Here is a 15776-nt window from a genome sequence, read left to right as displayed (position 1 = left end):
TACAAATGAAGGTATAAAGCCTTTCTGTACTCGCATATATGCTCCAAGTACCTAGAAACAATGTGTACAAACATCCATGGTACTTTTGGAGCTGATTGGATCATTTATGCGTGTATAAACAGGCTTTGGACTATTATTTTGTGTACACTTTCTGATAGACAAAGTACATCATTTCAAGTGGTGCCATGTCTTTTGCATAATTTGATGCAATCAAGTACACCTTGTACTGCAAAGAACTAACAGATTCTATGTGTTCCCTATGAAAAGGAAAAAAAAAGAAAAAAAAAGAAAGGGGGCATCTTTTCGTTTAGTATACGTTTTTACAAAAGCCAAATAGATCAGACAACTCAATTGTATCCTAAACTGAAGAGGAAAAACTAAAGCCAGAAACAATCAGCTCTAGTTGAATGCTTAAATGCTTGAATGTATGCTCATAGACACATAAAAGGATTTCTCTCTTTTTTTATACTTTTTTTTTTTCAAGTTTATTGTTGTCGACAGATAAAAATACAGATAAAAATACAGATAAAAATACATGGAAATAAATAAAAATGGTTGAAAAAGAGACAAGGGAAAATGCAGTGACTCTCATGGCTGGTCTACTGTTATTTAGCTGTAGTCACCAGGAACAACTCTTTCACAACCATAAGTAGACAAGCCCAAGTTACAGTCGGATTGGTTCTTGCAGCAACGGATACAGAAAGTGTTGGCATCAGGCTCGAGCATGTTGACCCAGTACTTGTAGCCATTGCAGACCACGCCGTCAATGTCCTTGTCGTCGTATTGTCCACCACCGTCAGAGGAGCTAAGGCTGTACTTGGAGCGATCAATGGTACCGGTGACCTGGACATAGTCGTCAGTACTGGCAAAGTGAGCAGTCTGGATGAAGCCGGTAGGGAAGGCCTCGCCACCAAGACTGGCATCGGTACAGAAGGGCTTGCCGTCGTTTTCAGTAGAGCCTACGTCGTCACCAGTATTAGGAGGCAAGAAGGAGCAAAAAGCAGTTTCAGAGTTGAGTTGGATCGTGTAAGAAGGTTCACGTTTGCTGAAAGCAGGCAAAGCGCTGCAGACAGCAGCAAAGAGAGCAAAGAAAGCCAAGACAAGAGTAGGTTGCATTGTTAGAGAAGCAATGGATATAGAGATCAGTGAGATCGAATGGATATAGAACAAGTAGGAGAGGGAAAGACAGGAACAGGTGGGCCCTTTTATATGTTTTCTGAATTGTCAAATGAAAAATACATGTAACGAATAATTTTGAATTCCGTGTGTATTGTACCTAATTTTCAAAGCATGTAGAAGATGCTATTAGAAAACAAAAACAAGCCTCTTGTTGCCTGTTTAGGTAGATATAATTATAGACAAATTTCTCTTAAAAAGTACTTTCTGTAACAAACAAAACAGAATTAGGCTTTGTTTCGTCAAATTTAAATTACATTCTTCATTGTTTTTTTGATAAATGACACAGGCCTGTGCTCTTGTAACAATTCATGCAACTGCTTGCCTAGTCTTTGAGAAAACTGATAAATGCTTCTCTTTGGAATAAAATTTAGCAAATTGTATTCTTGTCAATAACAGATATGTGGAATAAAAAGAAAACCAGCCAAAAAGAAGGGTCAAGTAAGCGGTGCTCAATTGAAAAATCAAATGACGTTCTTTAAGAATAAATAAAATTCATTTAAGCCATTCGAGATGAATATGTTTACAAGCGGGACTGTCAGAGCTTTCCGATTGGCTGTTCATGTTACATCATTCCTTTTGATTTAAAAGGTCCCTGAGCCCTCCAATGCTTATTTCAAAAAAGACATACAATAGAAACAGAATATACTTTTTCGTTGTACTTCAGATTCTAGAAACCCCTTTGAACAGATACATCTGTATCGACCCTATGTGGGCTTACCCTTACTCTTCTTAGCTACGACGAACAAAGTAATATGTATAGAAAAAAAAAAAGGTACGGCGGAATACAAAATAATGGAGAATGGGCTAATGAATAACTGCAAAGCAAAGGCAAAAAGAGGTAATTTTTCTATTTTAAGGCTTACTTATTGTCTATAAACAGCCATCGGCTTCATTTTGCTTGCGCATTGCTGAACTCTTGTTTGTCATAGTCTATTCTGACGTTGCTTGTTTTCATGTTGACATAAAAGTAAGAGTTATTTTTGTATCTATATGCATGATGCTATTATTAGACCACAATGCCTTTTTCTTTTCTTTTCTTTTTCTCTATTGAAATAGAAGGTACCAATAGGGTTTCGCATTTAAGCTCCTACTTGACATTTACAATCAGCACAAAAAAAAAAGTAAACTTATTGAAAAAGGGCTTAGAATGAGAGCACAAAAAGTCTGAAAAAGGAGATACTTATTGTTCAACAGCACTTGACATCAAGCCATTCTGAATGTTGCTTGACAAGTGATGCAGAAAACATATAAAAGGGCCCACTTGTTCCTGTCTTTCCCTCTCCTACTTATTCTATATCCATTCGATCTCACTGATCTCTATATCCATTGCTTCTCTAACAATGCAACCTACTCTTGTCTTGGCTTTCTTTGCTCTCTTTGCTGCTGTCTGCAGCGCTTTGCCTGCTTTCAGCAAACGTGAACCTTCTTACACGATCCAACTCAACTCTGAAACTGCTTTTTGCTCCTTCTTGCCTCCTAATACTGGTGACGACGTAGGCTCTACTGAAAACGACGGCAAGCCCTTCTGTACCGATGCCAGTCTTGGTGGCGAGGCCTTCCCTACCGGCTTCATCCAGACTGCTCACTTTGCCAGTACTGACGACTATGTCCAGGTCACCGGTACCATTGATCGCTCCAAGTACAGCCTTAGCTCCTCTGACGGTGGTGGACAATACGACGACAAGGACATTGACGGCGTGGTCTGCAATGGCTACAAGTACTGGGTCAACATGCTCGAGCCTGATGCCAACACTTTCTGTATCCGTTGCTGCAAGAACCAATCCGACTGTAACTTGGGCTTGTCTACTTATGGTTGTGAAAGAGTTGTTCCTGGTGACTACAGCTAAATAACAGTAGACCAGCCATGAGAGTCACTGCATTTTCCCTTGTCTCTTTTTCAACCATTTTTATTTATTTCCATGTATTTTTATCTGTATTTTTATCTGTATTTTTATCTGTCGACAACAATAAACTTGAATGTATTGTTTGTTTGTGGCAAACATTTCTCAATCATAAAGGGTCTTTTTCTTTTTCTCATGATTTCATGCAAACTAAACTTAAAAAAGAAGAACCGAGAAACACTGCTTATTGTACATTCTCTCATGCTAGTTTAGACAGAAACAACTTCTTTTTTTTTCTCACACACAAAAACAAAAGATATAATAATATTTTATTTTATTTTTACTTGGAGGTTTGTTGAAGGTCTTTGTTTTGTAAACTGGTAGGATACTTAGGCTCTGAGTTATGACTGAAGCTAGCTCCATTATTACGACGCCAGAGATATTCAGCTTGTTTATGAGCTGGCCAATCATGATCAGGGATCACAGTGCTTGAACGTCTTCTAGCAACTTGAATTGGTGTCATATTAGCATTGTCTACAGGAGAAGTATCAGAAGTCATTGAGTTTCGGCGGTTGACATAATAAGCAGTGGCACCAGCAGCACCTAAAGAGAAAAATGTAATAGGACCAGGCATGATAATAATAAAATTAAATTTTAAAAAAAAGAAAGAAAGAAATCGGCCATCTGCTTTTATATCTATAAAGGTTACATGCAACAAAATTCATGCAGCTCATGTCAACCAATCAGATTTTATTCTAATTTTTTTATTTTTTCTGTATCATCGTTGATGGGAAGATCTATAAAGTTATCTTAGTTTAACCATGTAAGATGGAATGAGAGCCTTACATTGCCATTGTTCAATACACTCAAACAGCCAGTTATCCAATACATGTTTCTTTTTGCCATTGGGTTCATTTGTGATCACAATATCTGCTTCCTGTGCTTTAGAGACAACAGTCCCACCTAACAAGACCACCAGTTGTTCTATAAATTCAATCTCGCTTGTAGATGAAACTACTTTAATACGTGTTGCGTGGGGTATCAAAGGAACACGCTGATGTGCTGCCTCAATGCCAGGATACCAATCTGTCACTTGGTATTCTTTTTCTGAAACATATTGGCCTCTTGAATCACTCTGTATTAACCTAGGTTATATCAATACCCTTTTGTCTATCTATGTGTGTATGTATTTACCAATCAGGTCTCAGGATCCATGCACCTCTTGCAATACCCAGGGTCAATAATTTTGTTCTTCTTTGTGCACCCACTGATAACATCATATTAGTCATCGTTTTCAACCTGTTTGTCTATCTTACCTAATACATGTGTTGTATGTTCAGTCACTCTAATACAAACCATAAGCATCGCATTGTATAATAGACACCACTTACTCTGTTGCAAGTTCATAATGACCTAGTTTTTGAACGATATCTTGACATTGTTTACGAACAGAAACCGTCATACTCGTGAGGACAATCGTAGGTTTCTCCTGGACGAGTTTAATGCCACCTGTTAATTTTCGCTTTCTTCTCACAAGGGTCGGTTTTGTTGTTTTGGTAGGTAGACTGAGTAAAGGATCCTCTAGACTTGTTGTCTGACCAATAGAAAAACGCGCCTTAATCTGTTCTTTCATGTGTTCACTGGGTGGATTGGCTGAAATCATAGGCTTTTGTTTCTTATTGGTGTGTCTATTCGCAATCGATTCCACAGAGATAGGTAAAGAAAGTCGTGATCTAGGTTTTTCTTCCTCCTCCTCCTCTTCTTCTTCTGCTTCCTGAATGTGTCTTTTTCGTATCAAACTCTCATTGGTTTCTCGTGTAATCCAATGACTGGTAGCAATCGTACGTCGTCTTGGTTCAATAAAGCCGTGGTATGTATCTGTCTCTGAGCCTTCACTTGAACTGGACAAAGAAGACTCGAGATCACCCAATGCTTTCACTTTGCCTGGTTCCATAGATTTGCGTCTCTTTTTGCCTGCCAACACAAGTCCCTGAGGTTTTTCGATAATAAAATCTTTTTCTGGCAATCGTTTCCCTTCTCGTTTACATCTTGAGATCCATAACAAGTTGATAATAAACACATTCTTTTGAATGGCTTTTTTCAATGTTGCTGGAGATCCATTCTTGAATATCAAATGTGTTACTGAGTCTATTCTATTCTGTTACTCTCTATCTATGTGATATGATTTGTTGATTACCACTAAATGTTCTCCTTGTCTAAAACGATGCATGAGTTTATCAGGTATGTTGAGAACTTACTTACTTTGGCACCCATGGATTGTAAAGCTCTTTCAAAATTTTGAGAAACGTCATCACCATCCTCAGTTCTAATGATAGTTATATACTTGTCTATTTATTTCATATGATTACCTGACATCCAAACAAGCTACAACACCGTCCAGGATTTTGTTAGTCTGAACTGTACTTTTGCTTGTTTCTGATGTTGGTTTAGAAGATGATTGTGTTCGTGGTGGAGGGGTTAATGAGGTGTATTTTTTCATGTAGTCACCCATGTTGGTTTGTTTTGTTGGTGTTGTTCCTTTTCGAAAAACAGACAGACGGGAATTTGAATGAGGCAAAACCATAATAACAATAAGAACAATAAAGGAAAAAGAAAAAAAAAAAAAAAATTAAACACGTTACTTGAAAAAAAAAAATAATTACAATGCACCCTTTTATCAAGTCACGTTATTGAATGTATATATATGTTTATTATCCAAAGATAAGAAAAAGCTTAGAGCTTGACTTCCTTAACACCATCCTTGAAGAAGGTAAAGTAAGGGGTGATACCATCTTCACGGTAGTTCAACAAAGCAACCATACCGTCAGGGTTCATGGATTCACCAATGTAGAATTCGTAATCCTTGAAGTTACCCAAGATCTTCTTGACAAGAGCAGCAACGTTCTTTTCAAAGTCGGGAACACGTTCAGCAGGAAGTTGAGCCTTGACAGCCTTCATGTAACCCTTGATGTAGACCATGTAAGACTTCTTATCAAAAGAGGTTTGAACAAGACGGAAAGAGTGAACAACGTTGTTGACGGTTTGAGATTGGTCATCAGCACCTTCGTCATCACCACCTTCAGCAGAAGGGTTGGCACCGATATCGATGTCACCTTCAGCGATGGTGATCATCTTACAGTCAACTTCATAAGCAACATCATCAATGAGCTTGAGGGGCTATAATAACAGAGTTAGTTTATGCCATACTTTACATATCAACATACGAAAGCATCAGAGAACAATTCGTCACCTATTCAAAATATCAATATATGATTCATAAGCGATGGATGCGTTGTTATTTACCAGTAAGAATATCAGTGTACAAGAGCATGTTGATGGATGGATGTAAGTGGAAAACCCAAGATGGGGGGGGGCTTTTGATTTAAATACGACCTTTTTAAATTCCTCAGCCATATTTTTTTTTATTTTTTTGGTATTACCCATGGTCTAATTCAAACACCGCATTGGTGCAAAGTAGATCACACGTGGAAGAATCCAGCAACAAGAGAAATAAGGTACTCTATGTCTATCTAGGTACAAATAGTCTATATGGAAGGAAACAAGTAAAAAAGCAGACTATTTTTAGCGTCTTGAAATAAAAATAACACTAAAAAAAAAAAAAAAAGTTCAGCCCATTTTTGTTGATTTTTATTTTTATTTTTATTTTCTTTTTTATTCTACTATCATCATGACTTTTCGATATCTAGTAGGCCTATTGGCTCTTGCTAGTGTTGGTCAGGCACTTTACTTGCCTGGTGTTGCACCTAATGACTATGAACAAGGCAGTGATGTACCTTTGTTTGTTAATTCACTTTCTCCCATGTCCAGTCTACAGAAATCAGTCTTGTCTTATGATTATTATGATGAACGATTCCATTTCTGTACACCTGAAGGAGGAGCCAAGAAACAAGCAGAAAGCCTTGGTTCTGTTCTATTTGGTGACCGTATCTTTACTTCCCCTTTCAAGGTAAGTTCAATAGCCTATACTCGTAATAAACACGTCTCTCTATGATAGTTGTCTTTGGGCAATAATGAAAAGGACAAAGTGTTGTGTACTTCTACCACGATTCCCAAGAAAGATGCAGACTTTATTAATGAGTGTATCAAAAATGACTATGCTCTCAACTGGGTAGTGGATGGTCTTCCTGCTGCTCATCTCAGTAACGATGAACGTACCAATGAGCAGTATTACAGTATTGGATTCGCATTGGGTTCAAACAAGGCAGTACCTGAACTTAATAACCATTACGATATCACGATTGAATACCATCACAGAGAAGATGGTAAATATCGTGTCGTGGGTGTGTTGGTCTCTCCTGTCAGTCGTGCTCAAACAGTGAATGAAAGAGGTGTACCTGTTGTTACAGGTGAACCTCTTGTGCTCAAGGGAAATGAACGAGTCGTCTATACTTATAGTGTCAATTGGCAGGTAAGACCAATAAACTCATAAAGAGAGAGAGAGAGAGAGAGAGAGAGAGAGAAAGAGAGATAGCTCACATAAGGTATGATTAGCTTTCTTCTAAGGCTTGGGCTACACGTTGGGATAATTATCTTCATGTCTTGGACCCTTCTATTCACTGGTTCTCTCTTGTGAATTCAATTGTGATAGTCTTGTTCTTGACAGGTATGGTAGCCATGATCTTGATTCGTACTCTTCATAAAGACATTTCTCGCTATAATGCGGTGGATGCTCAAGAAGATGTGCAAGAAGATTATGGTTGGAAATTAGTTCATGGTGATGTCTTTAGACCTCCTCAACGTCCCATGTTCTTGTCTGTCTTGGTAGGCAGTGGTGCACAAATTGTAGCCATGACAGGCTTAACTTTAGGTAAAGGAACAACTTGCGTGAGCCATGATCTGATATGTTGATAGTATTTGCTGCTCTTGGTTTCTTGTCTCCTTCCAACCGAGGTGCATTAGGCACTGTGATGATTATTTTCTTTATGGTATTTAGTTGCATTGCAGGCTTTGTATCTGCTCGTATCTACAAGATGAATGGTGGTGAGAACTGGAAGATGAACATTGGTTTAACTGCTGGTCTTGTGCCTGGTGTCATTATGAGTTCTTTGTTTGCCATGAACTTCTTCTTGATCTATTCCCAATCTTCTGGTGCTGTTCCCTTTGGCACTGCCTTTTCTCTTTTGGCCTTATGGACCTTGATTGCTTTACCTTTGAGTGTAGCTGGTTCTTACTTTGGTTTCCGTCAACCTCGTATTGACCATCCTGTCCGTACAAACCAAATCCCTCGTCAAATCCCTGATCAACCTACTTATTTGCGTAGTCTTCCTTCTATCTTGATGGGTGGTATTTTACCCTTTGGTGCAGTGTTTATCGAGGTCTACTTTATCTTTAATTCGATCTGGTTCCATCGTATCTATTACGGTATTGGATTCTTATTCATGGTGTTTGTGGTTCTTATCTTGACTTGTTCTCAAGTGACGATTTTGATGTGTTATTTCCATCTATGCAGTGAAGACTATCATTGGTCATGGCGCTCTTTCTTGACTTCGGGTGCTACTGGTTTTTATGTGTTTTTGTATTCCGTCTTGTATTATTTTACAAAGTTGGATATCAATTCATTCACAAGTACAGTTCTCTATTTTGGTTATTCTTCTCTTTTGAGTCTTTTGATCTCTATCTTTACTGGTTCTGTAGGTTATATTTCTTGTCTTTATTTCTTGCAAAAGATTTTTGCTAGTATCAAGGTTGATTAAAATAAATTTGCTTGACAGTCCCTTAAACAAGGTCACAATTCCACTGAAAAAAAAAAAAAAAAAATAATAAAAATAAAAAAAAATAGTGCCTTTTCTCTCTCTCTCTCTTTTTATATATATCACTTGAACTATGCCTAACGCAAGAAAAAAGAAAGCTGCTAAAAACGAAGACTTTAAAGTAAATATACGCTTACAACAACAACAACAACAACAAAGCACTTATGCTGTTCAATAGAAAACCAAATTAAAAGTAGGCAAAAAGAAAGCTATACCCGATAATTTCACAGACACTTCATTTAAATCAAAAAGTAAATGATACACACACACACCATGTTTGTCCATCACTGACCTCATATTCATTAGGCATTGTACTTCCTAATCAAAGTATCACTGAAGATAAATCACATGAAATCACAACCAGTCGAAACTTGACACTTGCAGACCTTGTTGTTCAACTTAAGCATTATAATGCAGGTGTCAAAAAAGGTACTTTTGATCTAATTATCCTTGACTGACTCCCCCCTCCTTTTTTTTTTTTGGTTTCTACAGAGGCATTACAAGGCTTGACTGATCTTTGCTCAAGTCATCCTCGATTATTAGTCTCTTCTTTAGGTCTTGTTGTCAATGGTGTCTTGAAGTTATTTGTAGACAATGTAATATAGACCCTAGTATGATTGACTTTTTTCTAACTTTTTTTTTTTTTAGGACCGTGAAGTAAGAAAGGCAACACTCAACTTTTTAAAAGCAACATTTGTGGATCTGGATTCTGTTGAATTACAACCCTTTATGTCATTACTTGTCATTTATACCTGTTCAGCCATGACACATATCTTTGAAGATGTACGCTTGGATGCTGTTAAATTGATGGATTTATGGTTACAGATCTCACCTTCTATCATTGTCACCAAATTCTGGTCTCGCATCACGGGTAATTACATGAGTTTATTGACAGTGGATGGGAATGCTATTCAGAACACAGCAACAGAATCAACAACAACAACAGGGACAGCCACGACTGCTTCTATTAAAGCAGCTGCTACTAAATCTCATTTACATATCCACAAGAACAAATTGAGTTTGTTGAGTAGTTTAAGCAAGTTTTTAGAAGCTGGATTATCCAAAGACCACCATGATCCTTATTGGTTCTTATTGAACTATCTTGATAACAAGCATGCTAAACAAGGCTTTCAAAACAAAATGAGACAGTACACAACTGCCAATGATACCATGGTGCAGTGGGATCCCAAGAAACACAATGCTTATATGCCGACACATGCCATGGTACATGCTGTCTTGCCTTCATCAGCTACATTTTCACATTTGCATCTGTTTGATACATCAGGTCCTAAATCGAATGGACAACCCAACACATTAGAAACACAGGCTGAATTCAGTCTGGAAGAAAGACTGGGTCATATCAAGGTAAGCGAATCCATGTATCAACCTTGACTCTTATGTCTATAGGAACTTATCGAGACATTTCAACCTCGTTTGGTAGCTGCTTGGTTAGAAGCAGCACCTTCTGTGTTTATGTCTACCAGTTCTATTGCTATCACACCTGCACTTGAACTGTTGCATGAAATACTTACCTTGTCACTTGTGTTATGGCGAGCCATGGTTGGATCCGATATTATTCGCCTTGTGTCTCAAGATTGGCTGAACATGTATTTACAGCAACTCTTGAAGCATTTGACAGTCTATTTCCCTTATGGCGCTGATGCTCTAGGTAACCGTGGATCCAAAGTGGACGATAAGCTACAGGAAATGAACATCATGTTGTGCGAATTGACTTCGTTGTTCCTGTTGGCTCGTACTATTCTACAACCATCTGTGACTGAGGAACCTAGACAGAAGCGTCGTAAATTAGAGAGCGAGGATCAAGTACCTTCATGGGCAGAAACAGTAGTTCAGTATGTGTTGGGTGTATTAGGCTACCATGAAGATCAAGATGGCATGACGAGTGCAAGCAGTAGTTTCCGTACAGATCACCTTGTGTCTTTATTGCCTGCCATTTGGGGCTTTTTGAATTGTTTGACGAATGAAGAGAGTGTGACGCTATTTAAGGCGACTGTTCAATACTATCATACATGTCAACCCAATGCTGCATCAAGAAAAGTCTTGTTGGATTTCATCACAAGAGCCTACATGGTAACACTACATGTCTTTAGGTAGCTATCACTCACAAAATCATTAGGTTCAATCAACACCTAGTTATCATGGACAATTCATGATCACAAAAGATTCTGAATTAGCTCGTCTCCTAAAAGAATGGCTGCTTGGTCTGCCTAAAATGTTGTGGCAATTAAGAGCAAATCATATAGAAACCAGTCGAGTAAGTTGAGATAGGCTGTGTTGAGGGTATTCACCATAATGTGTATAGGCCATTCTAAATGTGATGTGTGATATCGCAAAGCGTGCTGACAAAGATGTGTTTGATTTCGATACACTCAGACAAGTGGAAACAACCCTGGTACCTTTCTTTTTTGTTCAGTTAGCTAAAGGACCCTTATTTGGCCCTTTTAGAGATTTGCCAGCTGATGTTCAACAGCGAGCACTTGATTATGTAAATTATCTGGGTAGTCCATCAGAGAAGATGTCACTGGCTATTCAACAATGTAAAAAATAAAATCTTTATTGTTCAAGTTCTGCTTGTGTCTTTGTCTTGAGTGTCAAGGCATGTAAACCCTTGTTTTGGAGTTCATCGTTAAGTAGGTTGTAAATCAAGCGATGGCGTTGCATCAAAGACTATGTTTATAAGTATCCTAGATGATGTTTATCTCGCTTACCTTGCCCTTGAATTCATCAGAAATAACAGTAACTCTAAGGCATGGGTGAGGGTCCTGATAGATTAGTAAAGACTTACTTGAAGTGTGTTTCTTTGTTGGTGTTGCCTTTCATGGCAGCATGGTGAGCGTGTAAATGAGATTCATTCACAGTCTCCAAGATGGTAGGATGCAAAGCATCTGTAATCTACTCGAATGAGTTCTTGATCATGTCTCGTTTTACTTGCCTTTGATTCAATCGAGAGTTGAATAGGGCCTTTTTCTTGAGTGGTCATAAAATCTTTTAAAAAAGCAGTAGTAGAATGAAATCGAACAGTGGGTTGCAAAGTAAAGACTTTAGACAACAAGGACATGGATAAAGAAAGAGAAAAAAAGAATAAAAAAGAAAATTATATAAAAAAAATTTATTTTAAAAGGTCATCCTCTTGTTCATCCTCTTCTTCATAGTGATCTACATGGTCTGTCTTGACATCATAAATAGGTAAACTGATAGAATTAGCAGTTTTAATTTGAAAGGATCGAATGTTATCGTAACCTCCTGGTGTAGCAGCCACAATCTTGTCATAAGCAGACATGAAATTCTCAAAAGCAATTTTATCGTCTTGTCCAGTCGTGGCTATTTTGACAGCATAACATGAACCTGTATGGAAATTCATATAGGTTGATTTGGCTGTACGTAATACTTCTTTTTGTAAGTCAGGTTTGTGCAGATCAATAGGAATAGGTTCTCTAATCAAGATGGTCAACGTCCTGTGTCTCTCTGTTGTATGTCTTACCTTCTCTTTTTATATACTTCTTTACCAAGTACGTTGTATAGATCTGTCACAATCGATTTTTCAGCCATGAACATGCCAAAGTCTTGCATGAGTTGTCTCTTGGATTCGGGGGTATTGTATTGTTTTTTAAGATGCTTTAGATCGATCACTTTGTGGACACCTTTGATCTTTTTCTCTCGGATTGTATCTTTATGTTGTTGTTGGTTCTTTTTAGTCAATAGACAGCGATAAACACCTGGTGTTTGACAACCATGTTTCAAGATACTACGCTAACAAGTGTCGATGATGAGTACGAGTGTTAGGAATAGCATGACTTACATTCGTGTGGGTCTGCCTTTTGTCAATTGAATCTTGTTTATGGTAGACACCATCAGCCAAACAGCCTCTTCTTCATCGGATTGTTGATGATGGTGATATAACGCTTTAAATGCTTTTTTAGCCTAACAATCTGTATTAGAACAAACTGCTCAAGTAGCAGTCTGTCTTACCTTGGTCTGATCAATATTCATTGCAAAAGAACAAAGCTTTGTTCTAGGCTAAGCCTCTGTGTAGGGGACAAAAGGCCATTGCGTGACTGCTGTCTATATTTCATTTAAACGCCAAAAAAAAAAAAATGTTTTTGTTTTGCAACACACCATGTCCACTGACAGCATCTTGTTTCAAGATATTTTCGATATCAAAGACCTTGACCCTCAAGGCAAGCGTTTTGATAGAGGTATAAAAGATACACACATAAAAAAAACACGACTTACATCTGTCTAGTCTCACGTCTTGTTGCTCGTTCCGAAAACTATGAAATGGATTTGACTTTGGACTTCAATGCTGAAATTTATCCTTTGAAGGTTGGAGAAAAGTTCTCGTTAGTCTTGGCTTCTTCTCTTTCTCTTGAAGCCAATGCCAATGCCAGTGGTGTTGAAAAGAAAGAAAGCTGGCGTGAACGTGCACCAGGAGAGCGTGATTTAAGTGACGAATATGAATATGTAATGTTTGGTAAAATTTATCGATATGAAGATTCCAACAAGAGTGCTTCAGCTGGTCAACAAGTGTAAGTGTGTTGTCTGATTCTGTATGTCGTTAATATGTCGATAGTTCTGTGTATGTTTCTTACGGTGGTCTTTTGATGTGTTTGGAAGGTGATTATAGACACTTGCAAAACTTGACTGTTGGTGAAAACATTTACTTGCTTATTCGAAAGTAAGAGAGAGAAAAAGAGAGAGAGAGAAAGAAAGAAAGGATGGAAATGCCATGTAAATAAATAAATATACGCTTAAAGTCACACCTCTGTTTTTCTTTATATATTATTTTTTTTTCTTCTTTCCTTTTGTGTTTTGTCATGGTAAATGAATAATATTCAGACAGACAACCAACAACCATGAATGGCATAGGATTTTTTGTTTGGAAAGAAAAAGACACCTGCTGAACTACTTCGACAGCATCAACGTAGTCTTCAAAAAGCACAGCGTGAACTAGACAGAGAAAGAGAACGTCTTGAAAGACAAGAGAAAAAGTTGATTCTCGACATCAAGAAATCAGCCAAAGAAAACCAGATGGTAATGAACCATGGCGTCATGATGGCTTATTATTAGGATAGGGTGCATGTAAAGTCATGGCCAAAGATTTAGTTCGTACAAGAAGACATATACAGAAATTCTATTCGATGAAGACACAACTTCAAGCTGTTGGTCTACGTATTCAGGTAATTCATAGCTTGTATGATTAACATATGCTGATGTTTTCTAGACCATGAGTTCAAGTCATCAGATGGCTCAGGCCATGAAGGGTGCGACAAAAGCTATGGGATCCATGAACAGACAAATGAATTTACCTCAAATACAAAAGATCATGATGAATTTTGAAAAAGAAAGTGAGCTGATGGACATGAAAGATGAAATGATGGGAGATGCTATTGATGATGCTTTTGAAGAAGATGAAGATGAAGAAGAAAGTGAAGAGATTGTCAACAAAGTGCTTGATGAGATAGGCATTCGTTTAAATCAAGAGGTAAAAAAGCAGTCATCTATAGTCTAGAGTGATTCATTTTTTTTTTTTTTTGTAGTTGGAGCAAGTCCCTACGGGTTCACCCCAATTGACTTCTTCTAAACATGAACGTATAGCAGAAGGTTTATCTGATGATGATGCTGCCTTACAAGCAAGACTAGATAACTTGCGTAGAGAATAAACATGTATTTTTTTTATTCCATCCATTCCCAAACAGACGGATCATAATCTTCTAACAAATCTTGTTCTTCTTTGTATTTTGCATGCCATCCTTCAAATCCATATCTCAAAATCTTTACTTTTTGATCTGTTTCTTTGCCCAAGTTACGGATTGTCTCACTGTAGATACGTGCTGATTTAGGGCCTAGATGGAAATGAGTTATTGCAACCATCTATACGCTTATTTACCTCGCACTTGAGATAAAGCACAATGGAAATAGATTTTAGGTACATGACCATAGTCTCTAATGAGATCATTGGCTTTATCATACATGGTATTTGCAGGGACATTGATAGCACCTGGGATATGACCACCCTAATTTGTTCTAAACATGTCCTTATTCTATTCAACTTACTCTATAATCATCACCACGAACATCTATAATCACATAATCTTTTCCAACTTGTTTTGATTTGTCAAGAACCAAATCTGCAAGTTCTTCTGGTTCAGCATAGACAGGCGAGGCCATTGAAATAAATAAATAAAAGAAAAGTAAATAAATAAATTTAATTAAATTTCGGGGTGGGGTGTACATGAATGAGTTTGAATCTAACCAATCAAAAAGACATCTCATGCATTTTATTTACACCATGTGAAATACACACTAACTTTATTCACAATTATACAATATACACACATATATATATATATATATATATATACAAGAAAGGAAGGGAATCTATATCTATACAGAAATCAGTTCAGGACAACATGTCATGAATAGACGGTAATGCCTGTTGAACACAAGTTGGGTTGATAGGAGGTAAAATACGCGCTTGAGGAGGACATTCAAGAAGGTCTATCAAACAAACTCTTTTCTGAAAATAGACAGGATGACATTCAAGAGGCGTAAATTTAAAGACATTTGGAGACATGTGTGGTGATGTTTCTGGTGTGAAGACAAGATCATTATCAGAATCAGAATGATAATATGTCTGCTTCTTTTTCTTTTTCTGTTGACGTTCTTTTCTTTTATGAGTTGCTGTATGAATACGAACATGGCGAGTGAGTTCATCTGAGCGGGAGAATTTCTTTTCACAGCCTGGAAATGTACATGCATGCGGTTTCTCTCCTGTGTGTGTCCGAATGTGACGTGTTTGATGTTCTAAGCGGTAAAATGATTTGGGACATAAAGGACATTGATATGGGCGTAATGTGTTCACCATTGAATAAAGTAGAAAACAAAACAAAAAAAAACAAGGAAAAATAAGAAGCCTATTTATACTCCATTATCCTACTTGAGAAAAAAAAAATCGATTTCTCAC

At 37.5% G+C, this 15776-nt stretch overlaps 15 protein-coding genes across 15 annotated transcripts; 6 read left to right on the top strand and 9 right to left on the bottom strand.

The window, feature by feature from the left end:
- Positions 1-497: 497 nt before the first annotated feature.
- On the bottom strand, positions 498-1157 carry B0P05DRAFT_527079 (uncharacterized protein). Its single transcript, XM_051576507.1, has one exon. The coding sequence runs from the start codon at positions 1114-1116 to the stop codon at positions 610-612; it is 507 nt and encodes a 168-aa protein (XP_051438438.1). The 5' UTR covers positions 1117-1157; the 3' UTR covers positions 498-609.
- Positions 1158-2478: 1321 nt separating this feature from the next.
- On the top strand, positions 2479-3138 carry B0P05DRAFT_527076 (uncharacterized protein). Its single transcript, XM_051576506.1, has one exon. It carries the CDS (start codon positions 2520-2522, stop codon positions 3024-3026), a length of 507 nt encoding a protein of 168 aa, XP_051438437.1. The 5' UTR covers positions 2479-2519; the 3' UTR covers positions 3027-3138.
- B0P05DRAFT_527075 (uncharacterized protein) lies at positions 3053-3316 on the top strand (the record flags this gene model as incomplete). Its single annotated transcript, XM_051576505.1, is given in 2 exon segments — positions 3053-3099; positions 3112-3316. Coding segments are annotated over 2 exon segments (178 nt in total), but the record flags the coding sequence as incomplete, so codon positions are not given.
- A 16-nt stretch (positions 3317-3332) lies between these two features.
- B0P05DRAFT_527072 (uncharacterized protein) lies at positions 3333-4789 on the bottom strand. The gene is made up of 5 exons (XM_051576504.1): positions 4412-4789; positions 4337-4365; positions 4215-4287; positions 3867-4165; positions 3333-3817 (listed from the first exon to the last, which is right to left on the bottom strand). The coding sequence occupies exons 1-5, from the start codon at positions 4681-4683 to the stop codon at positions 3771-3773; spliced, it is 720 nt and encodes a 239-aa protein (XP_051438434.1). The 5' UTR covers positions 4684-4789; the 3' UTR covers positions 3333-3770.
- Positions 3361-3654, bottom strand: B0P05DRAFT_463113 (uncharacterized protein; the record flags this gene model as incomplete). Its single annotated transcript, XM_051574150.1, has 1 exon — positions 3361-3654. One exon carries the CDS (start codon positions 3652-3654, stop codon positions 3361-3363), a length of 294 nt encoding a protein of 97 aa, XP_051438435.1.
- Positions 4790-4792: 3 nt separating the features above from the next.
- On the bottom strand, positions 4793-5643 carry B0P05DRAFT_527068 (uncharacterized protein). The gene is made up of 3 exons (XM_051576503.1): positions 5390-5643; positions 5283-5346; positions 4793-5236 (listed from the first exon to the last, which is right to left on the bottom strand). The coding sequence occupies exons 1-3, from the start codon at positions 5602-5604 to the stop codon at positions 5189-5191; spliced, it is 327 nt and encodes a 108-aa protein (XP_051438433.1). The 5' UTR covers positions 5605-5643; the 3' UTR covers positions 4793-5188.
- Positions 5644-5654: 11 nt separating this feature from the next.
- Positions 5655-6639, bottom strand: B0P05DRAFT_527066 (Mss4-like protein). Its single transcript, XM_051576502.1, has 4 exons — positions 6461-6639; positions 6324-6413; positions 6245-6270; positions 5655-6197 (listed from the first exon to the last, which is right to left on the bottom strand). Exons 2-4 carry the CDS (start codon positions 6349-6351, stop codon positions 5754-5756), a joined length of 498 nt encoding a protein of 165 aa, XP_051438432.1. The 5' UTR covers positions 6352-6413; positions 6461-6639; the 3' UTR covers positions 5655-5753.
- A 201-nt stretch (positions 6640-6840) lies between these two features.
- Positions 6841-8734, top strand: B0P05DRAFT_462956 (uncharacterized protein; the record flags this gene model as incomplete). The annotated part of the gene is made up of 4 exons (XM_051574141.1): positions 6841-6987; positions 7036-7449; positions 7533-7848; positions 7893-8734. The coding sequence occupies 4 exons, from the start codon at positions 6841-6843 to the stop codon at positions 8732-8734; spliced, it is 1719 nt and encodes a 572-aa protein (XP_051438431.1).
- An 89-nt stretch (positions 8735-8823) lies between these two features.
- Positions 8824-11488, top strand: B0P05DRAFT_261376 (Rix1 complex component). Its single transcript, XM_051573365.1, has 8 exons — positions 8824-8912; positions 8970-9042; positions 9098-9220; positions 9284-9387; positions 9440-10156; positions 10199-10882; positions 10929-11066; positions 11115-11488. Exons 1-8 carry the CDS (start codon positions 8865-8867, stop codon positions 11358-11360), a joined length of 2133 nt encoding a protein of 710 aa, XP_051438430.1. The 5' UTR covers positions 8824-8864; the 3' UTR covers positions 11361-11488.
- Positions 11353-11879, bottom strand: B0P05DRAFT_527055 (bola-like protein-domain-containing protein). Its single transcript, XM_051576501.1, has 4 exons — positions 11745-11879; positions 11598-11704; positions 11521-11554; positions 11353-11479 (listed from the first exon to the last, which is right to left on the bottom strand). Exons 1-4 carry the CDS (start codon positions 11868-11870, stop codon positions 11366-11368), a joined length of 381 nt encoding a protein of 126 aa, XP_051438429.1. The 5' UTR covers positions 11871-11879; the 3' UTR covers positions 11353-11365.
- On the bottom strand, positions 11596-12910 carry B0P05DRAFT_261493 (ribosomal protein L1/ribosomal biogenesis protein). Its single transcript, XM_051573366.1, has 5 exons — positions 12782-12910; positions 12612-12714; positions 12294-12557; positions 11745-12246; positions 11596-11704 (listed from the first exon to the last, which is right to left on the bottom strand). The coding sequence occupies exons 2-4, from the start codon at positions 12662-12664 to the stop codon at positions 11922-11924; spliced, it is 642 nt and encodes a 213-aa protein (XP_051438428.1). The 5' UTR covers positions 12665-12714; positions 12782-12910; the 3' UTR covers positions 11596-11704; positions 11745-11921.
- On the top strand, positions 12681-13572 carry B0P05DRAFT_527049 (RNA polymerase). Its single transcript, XM_051576500.1, has 3 exons — positions 12681-12703; positions 12751-13008; positions 13056-13572. Exons 2-3 carry the CDS (start codon positions 12930-12932, stop codon positions 13340-13342), a joined length of 366 nt encoding a protein of 121 aa, XP_051438427.1. The 5' UTR covers positions 12681-12703; positions 12751-12929; the 3' UTR covers positions 13343-13572.
- Positions 13573-13678: 106 nt separating this feature from the next.
- Positions 13679-14472, top strand: B0P05DRAFT_462932 (Snf7-domain-containing protein; the record flags this gene model as incomplete). The annotated part of the gene is made up of 4 exons (XM_051574140.1): positions 13679-13843; positions 13885-13989; positions 14034-14294; positions 14350-14472. Coding segments are annotated over 4 exons (654 nt in total), but the record flags the coding sequence as incomplete, so codon positions are not given.
- Positions 14473-14498: 26 nt separating this feature from the next.
- Positions 14499-14990, bottom strand: B0P05DRAFT_527041 (Rhodanese-like domain-containing protein). The gene is made up of 2 exons (XM_051576499.1): positions 14867-14990; positions 14499-14826 (listed from the first exon to the last, which is right to left on the bottom strand). The coding sequence occupies exons 1-2, from the start codon at positions 14978-14980 to the stop codon at positions 14692-14694; spliced, it is 249 nt and encodes an 82-aa protein (XP_051438425.1). The 5' UTR covers positions 14981-14990; the 3' UTR covers positions 14499-14691.
- A 172-nt stretch (positions 14991-15162) lies between these two features.
- On the bottom strand, positions 15163-15761 carry B0P05DRAFT_527039 (uncharacterized protein). The gene has a single exon (XM_051576498.1). It carries the CDS (start codon positions 15675-15677, stop codon positions 15213-15215), a length of 465 nt encoding a protein of 154 aa, XP_051438424.1. The 5' UTR covers positions 15678-15761; the 3' UTR covers positions 15163-15212.
- Between the last annotated feature and the right edge of the window lie 15 nt (positions 15762-15776).

This window comes from Gilbertella persicaria, assembly GCF_025201335.1.
Source record: "Gilbertella persicaria strain CBS 190.32 chromosome Unknown B0P05scaffold_5, whole genome shotgun sequence".
Lineage (NCBI taxonomy): Eukaryota > Fungi > Mucoromycota > Mucoromycetes > Mucorales > Choanephoraceae > Gilbertella > Gilbertella persicaria.
This window is presented reverse-complemented; position numbering and strand designations above follow the sequence as displayed.